Source organism: Procambarus clarkii, chromosome 88, assembly GCF_040958095.1.
Source record: "Procambarus clarkii isolate CNS0578487 chromosome 88, FALCON_Pclarkii_2.0, whole genome shotgun sequence".
NCBI lineage: Eukaryota > Metazoa > Arthropoda > Malacostraca > Decapoda > Cambaridae > Procambarus > Procambarus clarkii.
Window position 1 is genome coordinate 17,607,410 of NC_091237.1, and position 13,701 is coordinate 17,621,110.

At 53.0% G+C, this 13,701-nt stretch overlaps 2 protein-coding genes across 2 annotated transcripts in view; both read right to left on the bottom strand.

The window, feature by feature from the left end:
- LOC123748495 (uncharacterized protein DKFZp434B061) overlaps positions 1-13,701 on the bottom strand; it is a 174,232-nt gene that overhangs the window by 67,268 nt on the left and 93,263 nt on the right. The gene's annotated exons all lie outside the window — the stretch shown is intronic.
- LOC138359068 (chondroitin sulfate proteoglycan 5-like) lies at positions 3,536-3,937 on the bottom strand. Its single transcript, XM_069317764.1, has one exon. It carries the CDS (start codon positions 3,935-3,937, stop codon positions 3,536-3,538), a length of 402 nt encoding a protein of 133 aa, XP_069173865.1.

Below are 13,701 nucleotides of genomic sequence, written 5' to 3' on the forward strand. Positions count from 1 at the left end.
TGTGTGTGTGTGTGTGTGTGTGTGTGTGTGTGTGTGTGCTCTCCTAATTGTACTTGCGGAGGTTGAGCTTCGGTTCTTTGGTCCCGCCTCTCAAATGACAACTGGTGTACAGCTTCCTGAGCCTTTTGGGCTCTTTCGTTTGAAAGGTGTTATAGAGTCAGCCTCCACCAGATCACTGGCTAGTGCAGTCCATTTACTAACTACTCTGACACTGAAAAAATCTTTCTAATGTCTCCGTGGCTCATTTGGGCACTCAGCTTCCACCTGTATCCCCTTGTGTGTGTACCACCCGTGTTAAATTACCTGTCTTTATCTACCCTGTCAATTCCCCTGAGAATTTTGTAATCATGGCGTAATAATGTCTTTCCCTAACTCTTATTTCTTCCAGCGACGTGAGGTGCAATTCACGCAGCCTTTCCTTATAACTCATAACTCTTAGTTCTTGGACAAGGAACATGTACAGCGCCCCTGGAACAGTGCAGTTCGTCTCTACTCATGACGGAAGCGTTTATCACTCATTTTGCTTCCTGCATATTCTCTGCAAATATTATTATTATTATTTTGAGTGTATTAGTTCTACTTTTCCAAACACCTCACCCAAGTACCCGATGGTAAACACTCCATTCCACATATCCCCACCATCCTAAACATCCCCCCCACCTCCACCCCAAAACAAATATCCCTTCCCTAGCTTCCCCCCCCCCCACTATCCTCCCCAAAATACGACTACCCCCCCCGTCGCAAACATCCCCCCAAAACTCCCCCAAGTCAAACAAATATCCCTTCCCTAGCCCCCTCCCCCCCACTATCCTCCCCACCTCCCCAAAATGCGACCACCCCCCGTCGCAAACATTCTCCCCCAAAACTCCCCCCAGTCAAACAAATATCCCTTCCCTAGCTCCCTCCCACTATCCTCCCCACCTCCCCAAACTGGGACCACCCCGCGCCGCAAACATTCCCCTCCACCCTCAAACTTCCCGCCAGTATTTCCCGCCACGTCTCCAGAGGCCCCGATCATCGTGCAAGAAGGAGGCGGCAGTTGCAGGAGCGTGGCGCCCCCTGCCGCCCCACCAGACGACCAGACGGGCATGTGTACACAAGACCACGGCCTACTGCTCTACCTGTGTGACGATTTTACCCTTAATTACCTAGCTGGCAAATACGAGCGGGTTCTGGGCGTGTCCCAGGGCGGACGGGCGGCAAATAAGAGGCAACATGCATGCTGATTCCCTCTGTACTCGCGCTCATTGTTGCTGACTTGTTTGCCTATCCTTGTGATGGAGGGGGGATGCCGGGGCGGGGCTAATGGGTAGGGGGGGGGAGGCATGTGGAAGGGACGTGTGATAGGGGTATAAAAGGGAGGGAAAGGGGGGAAAGGGGGGGGGGGACACATGGTTGACTGGTTCCATGTGGGTTTCCTCATGGTGAAGAGAGAAGGTCTAGGCTGCTGACTGGTTAGGGAGTTGTTACTATACTCTGTAAGACATGTACACTAACATGGCTAATTACTACGCCTGAAGACGCCTGCTAAGATGAATCCGGGACATTTCATTAATTACTCCCTTGTTGAAGGGAGCCAGGGTAAGGGGGGGGGAGGGTGTAGAACAGTATATTACACTAGCGAGACGGGTACAGACTGCAGCATTCAGCAGTGGACGGTAAGAGACAGGGCCGTATGCGAAATAAGTTTTTTTGGGGCTTCAATAACCTGTCATTGAAATCACCGTTTGACGTCTCTCTCTGAGTTCTCCTGCTGTGAGTCATCAAGTCTTTGGCAGACAATCCTCGCTGATAACTTGTGTGTGAGCAGACAATCCCTGCTGATAACTTGTGTGTGAGCAGACAATCCCTGCTGATAACTTGTGTGTGAGCAGACAATCATCGCTGACAACTTGTGTGTGAGCAGACAATCCCTGCTGATAACTTGTGTGTGAGCAGACAATCCCTGCTGATAACTTGTGTGTGAGCAGACAATCATCGCTGATAACTTGTGTGTGAGCAGACAATCACCGCTGATAACTTGTGTGTGAGCAGACAATCATCGCTGATAACTTGTGTGTGAGCAGACAATCCCTGCTGATAACTTGTGTGTGAGCAGACAATCCCTGCTGATAACTTGTGTGTGAGCAGACAATCATCGCTGATAACTTGTGTGTGAGCAGACAATCCCTGCTGATAACTTGTGTGTGAGCAGACAATCCCCGCTGATAACTTGTGTGTGAGCAGACAATCCCTGCTGATAACTTGTGTGTGAGCAGACAATCATCGCTGATAACTTGTGTGTGAGCAGACAATCATCGCTGATAACTTGTGTGAGAGCAGACAATCATCGCTGATAACTTGTGTGTGAGCAGACAATCATCGCTGATAACTTGTGTGTGAGCAGACAATCATCGCTGATAACTTGTGTGTGAGCAGACAATCCCTGCTGATAACTTGTGTGTGAGCAGACAATCCCTGCTGATAACTTGTGTGAGAGCAGACAATCATCGCTGATAACTTGTGTGTGAGCAGACAATCACCGCTGATAACTTGTGTGTGAGCAGACAATCATCGCTGATAACTTGTGTGTGAGCAGACAATCACCGCTGATAACTTGTGTGTGAGCAGACAATCCCTGCTGATAACTTGTGTGAGAGCAGACAATCATCGCTGATAACTTGTGTGTGAGCAGACAATCATCGCTGATAACGTGTGTGTGAGCAGACAATCATCGCTGATAACTTGTGTGTGAGCAGACAATCCCTGCTGATAACTTGTGTGAGAGCAGACAATCATCGCTGATAACGTGTGTGAGCAGACAATCATCGCTGATAACTTGTGTGTGAGCAGACAATCATCGCTGATAACTTGTGTGTGAGCAGACAATCATCGCTGATAACTTGTGTGTGAGCAGACAATCATCGCTGATAACTTGTGTGTGAGCAGACAATCATCGCTGATAACTTGTGTGTGAGCAGACAATCATCGCTGATAACTTGTGTGTGAGCAGACAATCCCTGCTGATAACTTGTGTGTGAGCAGACAATCCCTGCTGATAACTTGTGTGTGAGCAGACAATCATCGCTGATAACTTGTGTGAGAGCAGACAATCATCGCTGATAACTTGTGTGTGAGCAGACAATCATCGCTGATAACTTGTGTGTGAGCAGACAATCATCGCTGATAACTTGTGTGTGAGCAGACAATCATCGCTGATAACTTGTGTGTGAGCAGACAATCATCGCTGATAACTTGTGTGTGAGCAGACAATCCCTGCTGATAACTTGTGTGTGAGCAGACAATCCCTGCTGATAACTTGTGTGTGAGCAGACAATCATCGCTGATAACTTGTGTGTGAGCAGACAATCATCGCTGATAACTTGTGTGTGAGCAGACAATCATCGCTGATAACTTGTGCGTGAGCAGACAATATGTGGTAGAACCTCAACAACATATGCCAGAACAAGTCTGCATTATGCAGCCTCACTAATGATGACATATTGACATAAGATATATTTGTGCTCCTTGTTCATGCAGTGAATATATTGACTGGTTAGAGAGTTGAAGTGGTGGAGATAACTGGGGTGGGTTGTTCCATGTTGGGGGTGGGCTGTTCCATGTTGGGGGTGGGTTGTTCCATGTTGGGGGTGGGTTGTTCCATGTTGGGGGTGGGTTGTTCCATGTTGGGGGTGGGTTGTTCCATGTTGGGGGTGGGCTGTACCATGTTGGGGGTGGGTTGTTCCATGTTGGGGGTGGGCTGTACCATGTTGGGGGTGGGCTGTACCATGTTGGGGGTGGGCTGTCCCATGTTGGGGGTGGGTTGTTCCATGTTGGGGGTGGGCTGTACCATGTTGGGGGTGGGCTGTCCCATGTTGGGGGTGGGTTGTTCCATGTTGGGGGTGGGCTGTACCATGTTGGGGGTGGGCTGTACCATGTTGGGGGTGGGCTGTACCATGTTGGGGTGGGTTGTTCCATGTTGGGGGTGGGCTGTACCATGTTGGGGGTGGGCTGTACCATGTTGGGGGTGGGCTGTCCCATGTTGGGGGTGGGTTGTTCCATGTTGGGGGTGGGCTGTCCCATGTTGGAGTGGGCTGTACCATGCTGGAGTGGGCTGTACCATGCTAGGGTGAACTCTCCCATGCTAGGGTGGGCTCTCCCATGCTAGGGTGAACTCTCCCATGCTAGGGTGGGCTCTCCCATGCTAGGGTGAACTCTCCCATGCTAGGGTGAACTCTCCCACGTGTCCGCAGCAGCCCCTACACTCTGGTCCACACTAACGACCTTTAATTAAGTTTATATTCAGCCATAAAAGAGACATTATTATTAATTAGGAACCTCTCAAGACCCACGCTGAAAATAACTCTTACGACGTCCTTGTATAACTATCATTTATAATCTTTGATTTTTCAAAATTGCAAATGGCAAACCATTTGTAATTGCTTTAGACATGGCTTTTATACATCGTTGTAGCACATTTTTATGTAAACCAATGCAATCAACATTGCATAATTTTGTTTAACAAATGGTATAAATGTTGCAAATGTTTGCAACATACTGTTCCCCCCCCCCTCCACACACTAGTGTGTGTGTGTGTGTGTGTGTGTGTGTGTGTGTGTGTGTGTGTGTGTGTGTGTGTGTGTGTGTGTGTGTGTGTAACGAAATATACGTGACAAAATTTCTTATTTTATTTTAAGAATTTCCAGAGGAATTTTAAAAGGTTATTGAGGTATTGAACAATGATTCATTGGTCCAAGCTTCCGTACATCATCTTAACCGGACCCCGTACGTGTACTCCTGCACGACCGAACCCCACGACGCATCTCGTTAACCGGACACACTTGTCCGGTTAACTGCATGAAACACACACACACACACACACACACACACACACACACACACACACACACACACACACAAAATATGTACACTCAGTAAATAGCGTTTGTTCCGTACATTCTATGGTTTCTTGGGTGTTGGGAGCCATCTGATCCAAATTATATTGATGATTTTGGTAGCTGTAAATTAGGTCAAAATGTGAAAATTGTGTCGATTGTTAAAACACCCTGAATTTTTGTCATGTTATTCACAAGGTCAAAGTGTTAAATAATTCCAAGAAAAAAGTGCTATAAATTATTACGAATGTTGAATATTATATGATACATAACATGTATTTTGTTAATTTTAATAAAACAAATTTAGTTGTTTTATATTCTACTAATTTACCAGATCCAAGATGCTTCATCTACCAGATCCAAGATGCTTCATCTACCAGATCCAAGATGCTTCATCTACCAGATCTCCTTATAAGCATTTGATCGTGGAAGAACGCGATCACTTGTGGTAAGTGTTCTTCAACCACTAACGGTAGCCACCTGTCACAGGTAACGGCACCCACCTGCCACAGGTAACGGTAGCCACCTGCCACAGGTAACGGTAGCCACCTGCCACAGGTAACGGTAGCCACCTGCCACAGGTAACGGTAGCCACCTGCCACAGGTAACGGTAGCCACCTGCCACAGGTAACGGCAGCCACCTGCCACAGGTAACGGTAGCCACCTGCCACAGGTAACGGTAGCCACCTGCCACAGGTAACGGTAGCCACCTGCCACAGTTAATGGTAATTAACCCGATCCCGATGCATACCACGTCATACATACATACATACATACATACATACATACATACATACATACATACATACATACATACCACAATGTCCCAGAATGACTCTTTACAGTTCGCTGGGAATTACTACCTCGTGCGAGGTATCAAATGATTATGGTACCTCAAGGTTAAGCTTACCTCACCAGGGGTGTTAGAGTCTACCTTACAACCTCCTGCGGGTATATGAAAATCATGGTGATTTAGCACCTGGCTTGGGCATACCCTAATAATGATACCTCATAGTATCACCTCATAGTATCATGGTAGTTATGGTATAGGAATATGCTGGTGTTGTGGTAGCCCGCGGGCCCCAAGCAGGCCAGAGGGCCCCTAGGACCCGGCCGGCCCACAGGACCAGAGTTCCCTTCATATAGGACCCGGCCGGCCCACAGGATCAGAGCCCCTTCATATAGGACCCGGCCGGCCCACAGGACCAGAGCCCCTTCATATAGGACCCGGCCGGCCCACAGGACCAGAGCCCCTTCATATAGGACCCGGCCGGCCCACAGGACCAGAGCCCCTTCATATAGGACCCGGCCGGCCCACAGGACCAGAGCCCCTTCATATAGGACCCGGCCACCCAACAGGACCAGAGCCCCTTCATATAGGACCCGGCCGGCCCACAGGACCAGAGCCCCTTCATATAGGACCCGGCCACCCAACAGGACCAGAGCCCCTTCATATAGGACCCGGCCGGCCCACAGGACCAGAGCCCCTTCATATAGGACCCGGCCGGCCCACAGGACCGGCCCATGAAGAGAGTATACCGCCGGCCAACCCACAGAACCGTGAAATTTATCCGGTGAAGGGGGGATGGATGGCTTACCGGGGTGTGGTGATGGACATTGATAGGTAAAAACGTTCATAATGCTTGAAAGGGAGCCATAGAGGATAAGGAGGGACTTCCGGCGGGTATCAGGCCAGGAGATGAAGAGATATGATGTCCAGTGCTCAGAGGGGCGCTGGAAGGGGCCCCCCTTCGCCAGGGGGCCCTCCGGAAGGACTAGACTGTTGCTCGAAGCGGCCCACATAACCACTACAACTCACTTAAGACGAATAGGGTGATAGTTTGTCATGGCAATATACTTAATAACACCAAGACGCTGCAAAACCAGCTGTGACCACGCTTGTCGGAGCGTTCTTAGACATGGGTTGGTGGCAAGGAGTTGCAATATAGGGCTGCAACAGGTGGCCGTCCAGGAGAGTGGCGTGGACACGTGAGTGGCCCCGGAGGAGGAGGAGGAAGAGGGTTAAGTGTACTCTCAGAGGGGCTCAAGGTGTCCTCAATCATCTTCTGTCAGTAACGTTAAATATCAACATGTGAAGGGGAGACGGTGGTGGTACAGTCTGCTGCGGCCATCACCATCATATGAAGGCAGCAGCCTCCATCACCACAGAAGGCAGACAGACCCATCCTCCATCACCACAGAAGGCAGACAGACCCATCCTCCATCACCACAGAAGGCAGACAGACCCATCCTCCATCACCACAGAAGGCAGACAGACCCATCCTCCATCACCACAGAAGGCAGACAGACCCATCCTCCATCACCACAGAAGGCAGACAGACCCATCCTCCATCATCACAGAAGGCAGACAGACCCATCCTCCATCACCACAGAAGGCAGACAGACCCATCCTCCAACACCACAGAAGGCAGACAGACCCATCCTTCATCACCACAGAAGGCAGACAGACCCATCCTCCAACACCACAGAAGGCAGACAGACCCATCCTCCAACACCACAGAAGGCAGACAGACCCATCCTCCATCACCACAGAAGGCAGACAGACCCATCCTCCAACACCACAGAAGGCAGACAGACCCATCCTCCATCACCACAGAAGGCAGACAGACCCATCCTCCAACACCACAGAAGGCAGACAGACCCATCCTCCAACACCACAGAAGGCAGACAGACCCATCCTCCATCACCACAGAAGGCAGACAGACCCATCCTCCAACACCACAGAAGGCAGACAGACCCATCCTCCATCACCACAGAAGGCAGACAGACCCATCCTCCAACACCACAGAAGGCAGACAGACCCATCCTCCAACACCACAGAAGGCAGACAGACCCATCCTCCAACACCACAGAAGGCAGACAGACCCATCCTCCAACACCACAGAAGGCAGACAGACCCATCCTCCAACACCACAGAAGGCAGACAGACCCATCCTCCAACACCACAGAAGGCAGACAGACCCATCCTCCAACACCACAGAAGGCAGACAGACCCATCCTCCATCACCACAGAAGGCAGACAGACCCATCCTCCATCACCACAGAAGGCAGACAGACCCATCCTCCAACACCACAGAAGGCAGACAGACCCATCCTCCAACACCACAGAAGGCAGAGAGACCCATCCTCCATCACCACAGAAGGCAGACAGACCCATCCTCCATCACCACAGAAGGCAGACAGACCCATCCTCCAACACCACAGAAGGCAGACAGACCCATCCTCCAACACCACAGAAGGCAGACAGACCCATCCTCCATCACCACAGAAGGCAGACAGACCCATCCTCCATCACCACAGAAGGCAGACAGACCCATCCTCCATCACCACAGAAGGCAGACAGACCCATCCTCCATCACCACAGAAGGCAGACAGACCCATCCTCCACTAACAACAGAACTCACACCAATTGGTCATCCCTAAAATAATTAAACCTCTAAAAAGTTCAGGATTTACATAACTTGCCACGAATGACACTCAAAATCGAAAAAGTAATTAAAGAACCAAATGTAACCTGCCCACGCAATCCTAGGCCTAATATAAGCAACATTAGGCCTAATATAAGCAACATTAGGCCTAATATAAGCAACATTAGGCCTAATATAAGCAACATTAGGCCTAATATAAGCAACATTAGGCCTAATATAAGCAACATTAGGCCTAATATAAGCAGCATTAGGCCTAATATAAGCAACATTAGGCCTAATATAAGCAACATTAGGCCTAATATAAGCAACATTAGGCCTAATATAAGCAACATTAGGCCTAATATAAGCAACATTAGGCCTAATATAAGCAACATTAGGCCTAATATAAGCAACATTAGGCCTAATATAAGCAACATTAGGCCTAATATAAGCAACATTAGGCCTAATATAAGCAACATTAGGCCTAATATAAGCAGCATTAGGCCTAATATAAGCAACATTAGGCCTAATATAAGCAGCATTAGGCCTAATATAAGCAACATTAGGCCTAATATAAGCAACATTAGGCCTAATATAAGCAGCATTAGGCCTAATATAAGCAACATTAGGCCTAATATAAGCAACATTAGGCCTAATATAAGCAGCATTAGGCCTAATATAAGCAACATTAGGCCTAATATAAGCAACATTAGGCCTAATATAAGCAGCATTAGGCCTAATATAAGGCATATTAGGCCTAATATAGTACACATGTGTGTGGTATACAAGGCCTAATTATATTTATGTTTGGTTTTTGGCTTTTTTCTTCTCCCTTCTACAAAATTAACCCTAAAATTAATATGCGGGTTGCCACAGGGCCGCCCCCAGCACCCTGGGGTTGCCACAGGGTCGCCCCCAGCACCCTGGGGTTGCCACAGGGTCGCCCCCCGCACCCTGGGGTTGCCACAGGGCCGCCCCCAGCACCCTGGGGTTGCCACAGGGTCGCCCCCAGCACCCTGGGGTTGCCACAGGGTCGCCCCCCGCACCCTGGGGTTGCCACAGGGTCGCCCCCAGCACCCTGGGGTTGCCACAGGGTCGCCCCCAGCACCCTGGGGTTGCCACAGGGCCGCCCCCAGCACCCTGGGGTTGCCACAGGGTCGCCCCCAGCACCCTGGGGTTGCCACAGGGTCGCCCCCCGCACCCTGGGGTTGCCACAGGGTCGCCCCCAGCACCCTGGGGTTGCCACAGGGTCGCCCCCAGCACCCTGGGGTTGCCACAGGGCCGCCCCCAGCACCCTGGGGTTGCCACAGGGTCGCCCCCAGCACCCTGGGGTTGCCACAGGGTCGCCCCCAGCACCCTGGGGTTGCCACAGGGCCGCCCCCAGCACCCTGGGGTTGCCACAGGGTCGCCCCCAGCACCCTGGGGTTGCCACAGGGTCGCCCCCAGCACCCTGGGGTTGCCACAGGGTCGCCCCCAGCACCCTGGGGTTGCCACAGGGTCGCCCCCCGCACCCTGGGGTTGCCACAGGGTCGCCCCCCGCACCCTGGGGTTGCCACAGGGTCGCCCCCAGCACCCTGGGGTTGCCACAGGGTCGCCCCCCGCACCCTGGGGTTGCCACAGGGTCGCCCCCAGCACCCTGGGGTTGCCACAGGGTCGCCCCCAGCACCCTGGGGTTGCCACAGGGTCGCCCCCCGCACCCTGGGGTTGCCACAGGGTCGCCCCCAGCACCCTGGGGTTGCCACAGGGTCGCCCCCAGCACCCTGGGGTTGCCACAGGGTCGCCCCCACACCCTGGGGTTGCCACAGGGTCGCCCCCACACCCTGGGGTTGCCACAGGGTCGCCCCCAGCACCCTGGGGTTGCCACAGGGTCGCCCCCACACCCTGGGGTTGCCACAGGGTCGCCCCCAGCACCCTGGGGTTGCCACAGGGTCGCCCCCACACCCTGGGGTTGCCACAGGGTCGCCCCCAGCACCCTGGGGTTGCCACAGGGTCGCCCCCACACCCTGGGGTTGCCACAGGGTCGCCCCCAGCACCCTGGGGTTGCCACAGGGTCGCCCCCACACCCTGGGGTTGCCACAGGGTCGCCCCCAGCACCCTGGGGTTGCCACAGGGTCGCCCCCACACCCTGGGGTTGCCACAGGGTCGCCCCCAGCACCCTGGGGTTGCCACAGGGCCGCCCCCAGCACCCTGGGGTTGCCACAGGGTCGCCCCCAGCACCCTGGGGTTGCCACAGGGTCGCCCCCCGCACCCTGGGGTTGCCACAGGGTCGCCCCCACACCCTGGAGACCTCCACAGAGCAGCCCCCCACACCCTGAGGCCCACCACAGAGCAGCCCCCCACACCCTGGGGTTGCCACAGGGCCGCCCCCACACCCTGGAGACCTCCACAGAGCAGCCCCCCACACCCTGAGGCCCACCACAGAGCAGCCCCCCACACCCTGGGGTTGCCACAGGGTCGCCCCCACACCCTGGAGACCTCCACAGAGCAGCCCCCACACCCTGGGGCCCACCACAGAGCAGCCCCCCACACCCTTGGGTTGCCACAGGGTCGCCCCCACACCCTGGAGACCTCCACAGAGCAGCCCCCCACACCCTGGGGTCCACCACAGGGTAGCCCCCCCACAGGGTAGCCCCCCACACCCTGGGGCCCACCACAGGGTAGCCCCCCCACACCCTGGGGCCCACCACAGAGCAGCCCCCCACACCCTGGGGTTGCCACAGGGTCGCCCCCACACCCTGGAGACCTCCACAGAGCAGCCCCCACACCCTGGGGCCCACCACAGGGTAGCCCCCCCACACCCTGGGGCCCACCACAGGGGTAGCCCCCAACATGTGGGCCGCCAAGTACCCCCAGCACCCACCTATCACCCACAATCACAGTCCCCCGGGAGACGCACCATTTAGGCTGACCTTTCATCACCACAAAAATAAATTTTCCGGTTGATACTCTCGAAGCCAACTTCGGCTACATTTCCCGTGGCTTTGGCTACAGATGTGCGCTAATTGAAGCGTTCTAATCGGGGACAATCGACCGTGGATATCGCAGAGAGGAGGAGGAGGAGGCCTCACGATAGCTGGGGGTGAGGGGGGGAGGCTGCCTCATGATGGCTGGGGTGAGGGGAGGCTGCCTCATGATAGCTGGGGTGAGGGGGGAGGCTACCTCATGATAGCTGGGGTGAGGGGGGGAGGCTGCCTCATGATGGCTGGGGTGAGGGGGAGGCTGCCTCATGATAGTTGGGGTGAGGGGGAGGCTTCCTCATGATGGCTGGGGTGAGAGGGGAGGCTGCCTCATGATAGCTGGGGTGAGGGGAGGCTACCTCATGATAGCTGGGGTGAGGGGGGAGGCTGCCTCATGATGGCTGGGGTGAGGGGAGGCTGCCTCATGATAGCTGGGGTGAGGGGGGAGGCTGCCTCATGATAGTTGGGGTGAGGGGAGGCTGCCTCATGATAGCTGGGGTGAGGGGGGAGGCTACCTCATGATAGCTGGGGTGAGGGGGGGAGGCTGCCTCATGATGGCTGGGGTGAGGGGGAGGCTGCCTCATGATAGTTGGGGTGAGGGGGAGGCTTCCTCATGATGGCTGGGGTGAGAGGGGAGGCTGCCTCATGATAGCTGGGGTGAGGGGAGGCTACCTCATGATAGCTGGGGTGAGGGGGAGGCTTCCTCATGATGGCTGGGGTGAGAGGGGAGGCTGCCTCATGATAGCTGGGGTGAGGGGAGGCTACCTCATGATAGCTGGGGTGAGGGGGGAGGCTGCCTCATGATGGCTGGGGTGAGGGGAGGCTGCCTCATGATAGCTGGGGTGAGGGGGGAGGCTGCCTCATGATAGTTGGGGTGAGGGGGAGGCTGCCTCATGATAGCTGGGGTGAGGGGAGGAGGCTGCCTCATGATAGCTGGGGTGAGAGGGGAGGCTGCCTAATGATGGCTGGGGTGAGGGGGGGAGGCTGCCTCATGATAGCTGGGGTGAGGGGGGAGGCTGCCTCATGATAGCTCGGATGAGGGGGAAACTTCCCCTTTCCCTACAAGACATCATAAAACAATATCCTCCTTCCCCACCATCATTAACCCTTGTGTTTCCTCAGCTGGGGGTGAACACACTGTCTGGAGAAATGAGTACACTGTCTGGACGACACCTAACACACACACATCTAAAAAAATTAAGTACATGCCGACATTTCGACTCCTCGTGGACCATTATCAAACCTGAAAAAGGAATGAGTGGAGGAGAAAACTGAAATGTAAGATAAGGAGTAAAAGATAAACACCAGAAGAGGTGAAATACGAGACAAAAGAAGTAAGAGAACAAGAACCAAGATGAACTGAAGCTGAGAACAAATAACTAATGAAGATTTAAGCCACCCAAAAGGTGGCACGGGCATGAATAGCCCGTAAGTGGTGGCCCCTTTGGAGCCATTACCAGTATCAAGAGCTGATACTGGAGATCTGTGGAGGTGCAACTGCACCCTGCGAGTCTAACCGTTAGCTGAGAACACATTTAACAAAGGTTATATTACAGCACCTGACTACATTTCCTATAAAAAAGGGAGGCAAAGGTGTCAACAGCAACAAAGGCAGGACTAAGAAAGGTGGTGTTCCAGGTGTTGCAAATATCAAGACTACAGAACCAGTCGAGATTGTTGTAGACGACCAAATCTTTCGGGTTATTGGAGGTCCGTCACATGGCAGATCAGAGTACTGTGTGTGTGTGTGTGTGTGTGTGTGTGTGTGTGTGTGTGTGTGTGTGTGTGTGTGTGTGTGTGTGTGTGTGTGTGTGTGTGTGTGTGTGTGTGCAGACTTGTCGCCTCTTTTGTGGTCTGTCTCTACTGTCGTGAAGAGTACTATCACGAAGTACTCTACGAGACTGCCACGAAGTACTCTACGAGACTGCCACGAAGTACTCTACAAGACTGCCACGAAGTACTCTACAAGACTGCCACGAAGTACTCTACAAGTCTGCCACGAAGTACTCTACGAGACTGCCACGAAGAGTACGACCAGTTTCACCAAAGTATTGGGGCCAGATTCACGAAGCAGTTACGCAAATACTTACAAACCTGTACATCTTTCCTCAATCTTAGGCGGCTTTCTTTCCAATTATTTAACAGTTAATGAGTTCCGAAGCACCAGGAGGCTGTTTATAACAATAACAACAGTTGATTGGCAAGTTTTCACGCTTGTAAACTGTTTAATAAATGTAACCAAAGCCGTTAAAGATTGAGGAAAGATGTACACGTTCGTAAGTGCTTGCGTAACTGCTTCGTGAATCTGGAATCAAGAACTGCTTCGTGGATCTGGCCCCTGGAGAGGACAAGAGGAAGAGGAAATAGAAGAACCGCCAGCAGCGTGAACCAGAGTACCTTGAAGCGTGTTATAGTTGGTCCGAAAGGCCAGTTTTCACACTA

What these genes read in the sequence shown, in the direction of transcription:
- LOC138359068 (XM_069317764.1), bottom strand. Translation starts at nt 3,937, where the DNA reads ATGGTACAGCCCACCCCCAACATGGTACAGCCCACCCCCAACATGGTA.